Source organism: Microtus ochrogaster, linkage group LG5, assembly GCF_000317375.1.
Source record: "Microtus ochrogaster isolate Prairie Vole_2 linkage group LG5, MicOch1.0, whole genome shotgun sequence".
In the NCBI taxonomy this organism is placed as follows: Eukaryota; Metazoa; Chordata; class Mammalia; order Rodentia; family Cricetidae; genus Microtus; species Microtus ochrogaster.
This window is the reverse complement of record NC_022031.1, coordinates 11,510,781-11,521,940: the sequence shown is the minus strand read 5'-3', so window position 1 is coordinate 11,521,940 and position 11,160 is coordinate 11,510,781. Positions and strand designations below refer to the sequence as shown.

At 38.4% G+C, this 11,160-nt stretch overlaps 1 protein-coding gene across 1 annotated transcript in view; it reads right to left on the bottom strand.

Moving 5' to 3' along the window:
• The window catches only part of Stau2 (staufen double-stranded RNA binding protein 2), a 300,509-nt gene that overhangs the window by 176,516 nt on the left and 112,833 nt on the right, over positions 1-11,160 (bottom strand). The window contains exon 7 of the mRNA XM_026786800.1: positions 7,114-7,326. Coding sequence (XP_026642601.1) covers positions 7,114-7,326 — 213 coding nt within the window. The remainder of the gene's footprint in view (positions 1-7,113; positions 7,327-11,160) is intronic.

Genomic DNA, 11,160 nt, shown 5'->3' with positions numbered 1-11,160 from the left:
CACATGTCAGAATGGCTAAAATCAAAAACACCAAAGATAGCCTTTGCTGGAGAGGTTGTGGAGTAAGGGGTACACTCATCCATTGCTGGTGGGAATGCAAATTTGTGCAACCACTTTGGAAATAACTGTGGCAGTTTCTCAGGAAATTGGGAATCAATCTACCTCAGGATCCAGCAATATCACTCTTGGGAATATACCCAAGAGATGCCCAATCATACTACAAAAGCATTTGTTCAACTATGTTCATAGCAGCATTATTCGTAATAGCCAGAACCTGGAAACAACCTAGATGTCCCTCAATGGAAGAATGGATAAAGAAAGTGTGGAATATATAAACATTAGACTCAGCAGTAAAAAATAATGACGTTTTGAATTTTGAGTGCAAATGGATGGGAATAGAAAACACTATCCTGAGTGAGATAACCCAGACCCAAAAAGATGAATATGGTATGTGTTGTTCTTTTGGAAACTACAACTCCCATACTCCCCCTGGATTACGGATACCTGTGTGCACCCTTGCGCTCCCCGTTAAAAAGGCAGGGCCACACGAGGCTCTCTCTCTCTCCCCCCCCTCTCGTTTTGCCTTTCTTCATGTGTCCCGCACGTTCCTTTGCCCTTCTGTGTTTCCCTCCCCCATTAAAGTGGACCCACGTGGGAGCCGCCGTGTCGTGTCTGTGTTTGTTCCGCCATGCGTGTCTGTCCTGTGCCCCGTGTTCAAGAACACCCCTGCCTCTTTATTATTTTTTAAAAAGAACAGTATGCACTCACTCATTAGTGGAATCTAGCCATAAACAAAGGACATGAAGCCTACAGTTTGCAAGCCTTGAGAAGCCAAATAACAAGGTGAACCCAAAGAAAAACATATATAGATCCTCCTGGAAATTGGAAGCAAATAAGATTGCTGGGCAAAAGTTGGGAGCATGGGGGTGATGGTTGGGGTGGGGGTGGGTTGGAGGAAGGGGAGAGGGGGAGAGAGAAGGGAGGAAAGAAAGACTGGAGAAAGCTTGGGGGAGTGGGAGGGTGGAGATGGAGGAAGGGAAGATATAGGAGCAGGGAAGAAGGTATCTACATTAAGGGAGCCATTTTAGGGTTGGCAAGAGATTTGGCTCTAGAGGGGATCCCAGGTGTCCACAGGGATGTCCCCAGCTAGGTCCTTGGGCAGCAGAGGAGGGGTGCCTGAACTGGCCTTGCCCCACTATCACACTGATGATTATTTCAAATATCACCATAGAATCTTTGTCCAGCAACGAATGGAGATAGAGACAGAGACCCTCATCAGAGGAATGGACTGAACTCCCAAGGTCCATTTGAAGAGCAGGAGGGAGAAGACGAGCAAGGAAGTCAGGACCGCGAGCGGTTGGTCCACCCACTGAGGCAGCATGCCTGTTCTAATGGGAGCTCACCAAATCCAGCTGGACCGGGACTAAACGAGCATGTGATCAAACTGGACTCTCTGAATGTGGCTGACAATGGGAGCTGACTGAGAAGCCATTGATAAAGGCACTGGGACTTGTTTCTACTGCATGTACTGGCTTTTTGGGACCTTAGTCTATTTGGATGCACAGCTTCCTAGGCCTGGATGTAAGGGGGAGGGCCTTGGACTTCCCACAGGGTAGGGTTCCCTGCCCTCTCTATGGGAGGGAGGGGAATGGGAGGAGGGGAGGAAGTGTAAAATTTTGAATGGGAAAAAAATAAACAGATAAAAAGGAAAAAAAGAAAAAAAATAGGAGGGAAAGGTAAAATACCAGTAAGACTGTCTAAAAAAAGTCACAAGGAATCATACTGTAAAAACTGTAAAACTGTGATACATGTCAGTACCTGTATAAATGAAGTTTCCTCACTTGGGCTGACAATGTTCCTTCCACGAACCAAAGACCACCTAATAAAATCCCAGCACCAGGCCTGAGAAGCCCCCCTTTGAGGTGCTGGTCAGGGTTGTCAGGGACTCCCAAGACATACAGACTATTGCTATTGTCCACGGCTGCCCTCCAGAGGTGGAGGCTCTTATTGCTCAAGACACCATGCATTGCAGGCAGATACAGGGTTCAGAGGCCCTTGAGCTGGAACTGACCTGAAGGCCTCCTCCCTGAGGCCCAGCTTTCAGAGGCCCAGAGAGCACCCTGCAAGCTTCCAGAGGAGGGTGACAACCAACAGTCCAGCCAGCTATGCTGCCTGTGAATCATATCCAATACCAGCATGGCACCATAACTCTAAGGGTGTAGCAGCGGCTCATACCTTAGTACTAACCAACCGGTCTCTAATGCCATTTAAATCTCCTCAACAAGAGAAAAATCATGCCTGCTACCAGAAACCCAGGCAGCTACCGAGCGTTAGGGAAGCATGGATCTTTGAGAACCTGTAACCACCATTTTACTAAACTAGCATAATCCCTAACTCCATCCTAAATATTTGTCCTTATACCCACAGGTAAATGCCTGTGGTATAAATACCCCTCATTCAGGAAATTTCTCTTCGCAACAGATGGAGACCATTAAAGCAAACCATAACCAATCAAAGAGCAAACTGTGGAGCTCAATTCCAATGGGTATATACAAAACAGTTCCTGCTCCCAAGGCTCAGGGAACACCCAAGGCAGAAAAGAGGGCTGTAAGACAGTGAGAGCCAGAGGGTCTCCTAGAAAAGTCAGAAGCTACATGTATAAAGACTCACCAACATGGCTGCCTAAACATGAACTGAACACAAACAATATGCCAAAGTGGGTAGGGGAAAGATCATGAGGTCTCAACCCTACACAAAGAACTACAGGTAACTAAGGAATGCCAAGGGAGAGAGAAATGGTCCCTCCCAGGGAAGAACATACCAATTGGTTATCCAATACCAAGTGGCCAGTCCTGAAACTATATGCATGCAAGTTGTATTATACAGACCGAGGTTATATTTAGGAATGTATGTATGTATGTATGTATGTATGTATGTATGTGTATGTATGTATGTATGTATGTGTATGTATGTATGTATGTGTATGTATGTATGTATGTATGTGTATGTATGTATGTATGTGTATGTATGTATGTATGTATGTATGTATATGTATGTATGTATGTATGTGGCAACAATTAATGGAAAAAGGAGACCATGAATTTGAAAGGGAGCGAGACGAGTATAAGGAAGTGTATGGAGAAAGGAAAAAGGAGGAGAAAATGAAGTACTTATAATCTCAGAAATAAAAGAAAAAGCTTTGGAAAAGGAGCCACTGTAAAAGAGATGATGAAAATGCCAAGTATAGACCATACCTAAAACGTCTAAGTGAGATCCTAATAAAAATGTTAAAAAACTATGGCACTTGGAAGTTGCCACCACATACATTAAGATACTCAAATAAATCTGTCCTTCCAACAGGAGGCTGTCTGTAATGCTTTTATTTCTGATGAATCTCAGGCTCTTCTAAAGATGTCTCTATGTTCCAAAGAAATAACTACTGATAGAGATTTTAGTGACAGTGAACCAGAAAATAGAAATCTGAGAACATTATTAGTGGCTTGATTTCTTTCCTTGATTGAAATTACTATGCCCTTGACAGTTAAGTTATTACTTAGCTATCAAGTCTCAGATTATCCTAAAAACCAGTACGGGTAGTCTTACAAAAACTGTATCCAGAAAATTTTATCTCCAATACTGGAAAGCCTCCTTTGAAATCTTATCTTAAAGAAGACAACTATATAAAAAACAGATAAAATCCCAGAGGTCATCTGATGAGCTGTACACGTTAAGAGGGTCACTCCATATTCCATCTTTAAATCCGAAAGGAATTCACAATTAGCCAGTTTCTAGTGGACGCTCTGGGCAGAAAGAACTGGATCTGAAACCTGACTCTGGGGTGGAAACTTGTGTTCCTCAAACACAAATGGCCTTCCCTGTATAACACATCACAGAAATGTTAGGGATAATGAGACAACGTGACAGTCTTATTATTTCAAGAAGAATGAAGTTAACTCATCACAGATCTTCTTTACTTCTATTGAACATAAGGAATCATATATCCCAGATGAGTAAGCTATATAAAGACATGAAGAAAATAATAAAAACTCAATGTAATATTCCAAAAATCTATTTATTGGTCTACAATATAATTATATTTAAAACCATCTAGATTCCAGCTCACTATAAGAGGTTTCTTTCTCAAAATGGCCTACATTTAGGAAAATCTCCAAGTTTTATTTTACATAAGACAGACATAGCACAAGTCCGTCCAGCTGTGATGTATGCAGGGAAGAATGCAGGGTGGTTTTCCAGTCTAGAGTAAGAGGCTCGAGAGGCATCCAGCCTAGGGGAAAGAGGGTTGGAGAATGTTCCAGAACAACATGCTTATAAATATATTAAAAGCACTGTTTTCCCCATCTCTAGAATCTGGAAGATAACATCTTAACAACAGTTTTTCAGTAGCTAATGCAGGAATTAGATTTTTATACCACTTTAGAAATGTATGTATCTTTATCTAGCTTAACAGCTTAATATTCTTAGTTTATTAAGATTGACCCTAGTTTGATAGTGTGATCAATCTTATGGGACCATTTTTATATAAAGCACTGTTCTTTCATCATAGAAAAGCTAGAGACTATATTAGAAAATTTATGATAGGTTATGGTTATGTTCATATGACAGCATCAGATAATATACCATCTTAATACTTGAGTAATTATTATAACAGTAATTTAAAAATATTTCTGTGGACTGTTTTAAGTAAAGACAATTTTATGAAGCAAGTACAAGTATTATCCACACTTGATTAGAAACACTATGCAGTTTGCTCAGGGCAGGAAGTCACGCTCAAAACTGACGGCAAAGGCAGCACTCATAACAGCTACACCTACTCTCTGCCAGGTGCTCAGAGCACATGCGAGTACAGCACTTTTCTTCAGATCCACCGTGGCTCATGATCAGTGGATCCTTGTGAATTTGTTTTTACCATTTATCTCTACATTAACACAAGGAATGCAGGTCAGGGAATGCACACCTTACATTTTCATCTAAGTAAAACAAAGTCAGTTCTCATAAAAAAAAAGCATGTAGTTATATATTTTTGTATAATGTATGCATTTTCAAATAAAATAGAGGCACATAGGTAAAAACCCTATAAAAACACACAAAGTGTATCCCTGTACAAGTCAAACAGCAGAAATTCATCGCTGCCTCTTAAGTCTTACATGACAAGTGAGCTGAGTTAGGAAATGATATGCAGCAGCCTCAGGCTTTCTCAGCAGCACAGAACTCCAGTTCTACTTGGGTCACTGCACTGAGCATTTGACACTGTCTGTACTAAATGCTAAGCCATCCATGCCCAACTTTGACTTTTTTTTAAACCTTTTTAATGTAAATAAAATATGACCCAATAAAAGAACTAGTTACAACACCTTGAAAAGCTGTATGTTCTGTATTCATCCTTGATGAGGTTGGAGAATGAAGAGAAACAAATACATTGATCTCAGAGGTCTACCATGAGGACTAAGCATGACAAAGCCAGGCACAGAGGGTGCTATACAATTTCCACTTGATGTTTCTGTCATCCCCGCTGCATTATTATGTGATTATTATCTGTGCCCTGCTACAGATCATGTTAAGAAGTTACAGTGCAGTACTGCTGACAATGCTGCTGCTGCTGCTATTGCAAAACACTGGATCAGAACAGTTCAGGCTACACCACAAGACGGCCAAACAGAAATCAGCAAATTATCTGAGCTTGCTTTGTAAAGCCTTACTTAGAAAATGAGGAATAGTGGCTGGGAGATAGCTCAGAAGGTAAAATGTTTGCTGCCCACTATTGTAGAATATTCCTTTACTCTATGTGAAGATGTGTCACTGTGACTGGTTTAATAAAGAGTTGAATTAGCTAGGCAAGAAGAGGTTCTGGGGCCAGAGAGGCCTGGGAAGAAGAAAAGCAGAGTCGCCAGCCAGTGTGGAGGAAGCAGGATGGGCACTACAGAGTAAAGGTAACTGAGCCACATAAAAGAATGTGGATTAAAAGATATGGGTTAATTTAAGTTATAAGAGCTAAAGAGACAAGCCTAAGCTAAGGCCAACCTTTCATAATCAATAATAAGTCTCCATGACATTTTTGGCAAAATGGCAGCCCAAAAAGAAAAATCCTTTAACAGACCATGTATGAGGACCACAGTGGTCCCCAACACCCACAAAAATATCCAGTGGCATGGTGGCCTGCCTAGATTCCTATTATATCATGGCAGAGATTGGGTATTCCTCCAAGCAGGATGGCTAGCTGAATTGGTAAGCTCTAGGTTTAACTGAGTCTCTTCCTCGAAAAATAAATGGGGACTGATCAAGGAAGACACCCGGTGTTAACCTCAGACCTGAACACACATGCACACACAGGAGCACACTTACCTATATTCATGCAAACATACATATACACATGTATGCACATCACATACAAAATAAAACAGAATAAAATGAGGGATAATATCATCTACTTTACATGGTCATGATGAGAATTATATTAAACAAGACACAAATGAATGCTAAGAAGCACAAATACATAAAGGAATAAAATTATCATTAATTTATAGTCACAAAATCTTGATTTAGAACAGGGTATAGGAAAGAAATGAAGTCTTGGCGGATAGAAGAAAGGAGGGATAGACGGGGACAGAAAGGAGGGGAGAAAAGAGACAGAAGTTATTTTTTTCCCATTGGTTCAGAGATCTGTCTTAAGAAACCTATGTCAACAGCCTATAGCTAGCATACTATAGTCATATGTCACTTAACAATGGAGATGCATCCTGAGAAAATGTCATTGCATGATTTTTGTTTCTATGTAGACATCACAGTGTACTCACACAAACATAGATGATATAGTCTACTACACATGTAGGCTGTGTGGGGTAACATTTGTTCCTAAGCTATAAACCTTTACAGCACGTTACTAGAAACTTAGGGCAACTCTAACTCAGTGGTGTTTACAATATTTAAATTATATAAATACACATGAACATAGACAAGTATATTAAAAATGCTATATAATTTTTCTGCTCTATTGTGATTTTATAGGGCAAAAACCATATTTGTGGTCAGTATTGCTGTGGCCCATCACTACAGTAATTAAGTCAAAGACAAGGGTATCCACATGTACATGCTTACCTTTACTATTGTTTTAGGGCGTTTTTTAAAAAATAGTTTTGGCTTTTCTACCACAGGAAGAGGTGGGAGTTTTTTAAGCTCCTGTAAGACAGTGGTTGCCGCACGCTTCTTGGACAGCTTTTTGCTATTTCCCTCTCCTTCTGCAGAAAATTCTCCCACTGACACCCGGGTAACAAAACTCTTCATATGAGGGGGTCCGCTTTCTTTAATAACCTATTAAATGCAAGTGGAACATTAGTCAACATACCGGCATTTGTATTTAACAGCATGAATCTTTCTACATGGTCTCTCCAACTAATCTGGAGATCCATACCAAATTACAGTATCTCTTTAAGACATCTAGTTTAAGGTATGAGAACAGCAATGTTTATGTAAAATATTTCTTATTCTCAATTAACCAACAGTGAAAGAAATCTTGACAAGCTGTAGAACGAATATTTAAAACCCAGAGATAGGTATCGGGGTTCAACCTGAAGATCAGAGAAGCAAAGCTGCCAAGCCTCTAGAGAGTTCTTACCTCTATGAAATCTTCAGATTGAAAGAGAGTGAGTTCCTGTCTCTTCCTGCTTTCTATTCCTCCTTAGTGCTGGAATTAAAGGCCTGCACCACCACTGCCCGGCCTCTATCGCTAACTAGTGTGGCTGCTGGGATTAAGGGCGTGTTCCACCACTGGCTGGCCTGTATGGCTACTAGTGTGGCTGGTTTATGTTCTGATCTTCAGGCAAGCTTTATTTATTGAAATACAAATGAAATATCATTACATTTCCCCATTTTATGTCTCACACAAAAAGGCTATAACTAATATAAGAAAAACTATATATAAAAAGAACAATAACTATATACAATATATGCAGGCAATAAATACATCAACAATATCTAGTCCATATACAATTGACAAATTCAGAGAAAATATTCCATATCCATCTTATCTTGGTGGATCCGAACTCTTGTACCTAATTTACTCTCTATCATAACTTGCTTTCTGCATCAGGTAAACAGGAAAACTAACTATCTAGTCTTCAACTACCTCAGAGACCCAAGAAGGAAATAATATTGAGTAAGCAGAAAGTGCAAGCAAGCAACTTCTAAAAAATGTGAGTAATGACAGAAACAGTTGGCTGTTTGGACAGTCACCCAAAGTTGCTCTACAATGTTGGGGCATCCATCTTCGGCCTACAGCCCTAACATATCCAACAGACTTCTCTATGAAGCACGATATTCTGAAGGGCTGTCCCACCTTGTCTTGACAATACCTGGCAGTCACTCTTCTTTGTGTCTTGCTTGTCCAATTAGGACAGTATACTGTCAGCAGTCAAGGCAAAGGCATTTTCTTGCCCAGTGACTTATTTTTGCCACAAAGAAAGCAAACTTTATGTGGAGTTTCTTTGATGCCCATTATCTTCTCTGAAGTACACTGGTGCTTCCAAGAGCAGACAGGTCTCAATGTCATAGAAAAAAGAACCTATGTTATTAATGGCATATTCTGTAGATCTCTGAAGTGTTTGAAGATGACTTGGCTATCTAAAATATATCTTTGTTTGACCTTGAAAACATACCTAACGTGACTACAAGTTCGATTGTAATAGGTGATTAACTATTACCCTGCATTTCCTTATTATCCTAAACAGTTGGTAATAATTTTCAAGGACAGAAATTTGCATTGCATTGCTAAATGAGTTGTATAGGTACAATACCTTAAACAAATGTAGAAATGTATGTACAGTATGTTCTAACAAAATTAATCTCAATATACAAAAAATGTATACAATATACAAAAGTCCAACCCAATGTAAAACATTTAAAACTAGTAGTTGATTTTAAGAGTAGATTCAATAATCTACCATTTTATCTTATCATATCTACTTCCTCCCTTTTTTTCCAGAGTAGATTCAATAATCTACCATTTTATCCTATTGTATCTATATCCCCCTTTTTTCTTTACACAACAAGAACCCTGAATCTAACTTCCTTTGTTTAGTTTTTTTCCTGATCATTACCAATAACAACTTCCTAATTTGGGGAGGATTCTCTTTTGGCAAGTTATATCTGATCAAATGAAAGGCATTTGTTAGCTTTATAGGTTAGTTTAGATCAAACAGCTTGGCTGTTTGGTAAACTATTATCTCTTCTAATTAAGAGGCGTCTCTTGTTCAAATCGAATCTTTATCAATTTTAATGGAATTTATAGCTTTTCTTCTGCTATGGAAATAAAAGCAAAATCCTGTCTCCAACATAACACATGTCCTGGTTTCTATTCTGAGGTCAGTACATTTTTAAAGTATATTGGCTCATTTAATTCTGTAGCTCTTTTTCTACTGTCCAATGTTTCTCCACAGCTGCTGTTCCTTAGAAAATTCAAAGTTAATAAAGCATTATGCAATTGATTTCTGGGAGTCTTTATCATTCCTTTCTGTTTATTTAACATATCCTTTAGAGTTCAGTTTGATCTTTTAATAATTGCCTGACTTGTAAGATTGTGTGGTACACCTGTAATATTCTTTATATTATAATAAGCAAAAAATTGCTTAATTTTCTTAGAGACATAAGCTAGAACATTATCTTTCTTTATTTGCGCAAGCATACCCATAATGGCTATAACTTCTAGTAAATGTGTGATTACTGAATCAGCCTTTTCCAAACTCAAAGCAGTTGCCCATTGAAAACCTGAATAGGTATTAATGGTACAGCGTACATATTTTAGTTTTTCAGTTCTACAAAATGGAACATATCAATCTGCCAGATTTCATTCCTCTGAATACCCTGTGGTGTTCGTATAAAGAACAAGTAGGACATTTCCTTATATTTTCCTTGGCTTGTTGCCACATGATGGAAAAGTCTTTTTTTAAACCTTTGCTATTGATGTGATTTTTTTATGAAATCCTATGGCCTTCAGCACATTCCCAATCAATAATTGATTAATTTCTGCATTACCTGTGTTAGAGGACCTGGAAGACCCATATGGGATCGGATGTGTGTCATGTTTATGGAATGATTCCTATTCCTGATTGTATCTTGTAACTAGGTAAATAATAAAGTCAATTCTGTATCATCTGGTATAAATTCAATAGTTTCAATATGCAAAACAACTCTTTTTGCATATTGTGAATCAGTAACTATGTTGAAAGGTTCTTTAAAATCCCTTAGTACCATAAGAATAGCATATAATTTTGACTTTTGGAAAGAATCATAAGGGCTTTGATCTACTTTACTTAAATTTTCTAATTTGTAACCTGCCTTTCCTGATTTATTTGCATTAGTATAGAATGTAGGGGCTACAGTTAGTTCTCTTTACAAGTTGAGTTCTCTTACTTTTGGGATAACTGTTGTTAATCTCTTCAAAAAAAAATCACTACAAGCTCTTTCAGGGTTCACTTTCTGCCCATAATTAGTCAATTTCATCATTATTAAAAGGTTTCTGCTGGGATTATTTCTGCTAATTGACGAAGTCTCAATTTTCCTTTTGGTATTCACTGAGACTTTTTCCACATAAGTTTTTAATTTTTTTACTTGGTTTATGTGGTAAAAAGATCCATTCTAAGATAATATCTTCCCTCTGCATTAAAATTCCTGTAAGGGAATGTTTGGAGGGTAATATGATCAGAATGCAGTTAAGATTTGGATCCACATGATCCACGTGTACCTCCTGTAATTTCTCTTCAAGCAAAGTAAATTCTCTCTTGGCTTCAGCTGATTATTCCCTGGGACTATTTAAGTCCTTGTCGCAATCTAAGGTTTTATTTAAATTAATCAAGTCATCAGGATCTATCCCAATAGAGTATTGTAGATGAGAAATGTCTCCTAGAAATCTTTGGAAGCCATTAAGAGTCTATAATGGATCTCCCCTAATTTGCATTTTGGGGTCTAATTTTTGGTAAACCTATTTTATAACCCAAATAATTAATAGAATCTCCTATTTGTATTTTTTCAGGAGCAATTTATAATTCCCAACAAGGCAAAATTTTCTTTACTTATTCATTTTTTCCCTAAAGTATCTATATTTGAAACAGATAGCAAAATGTCATCAATGTAATGGTAAACTATAGATTC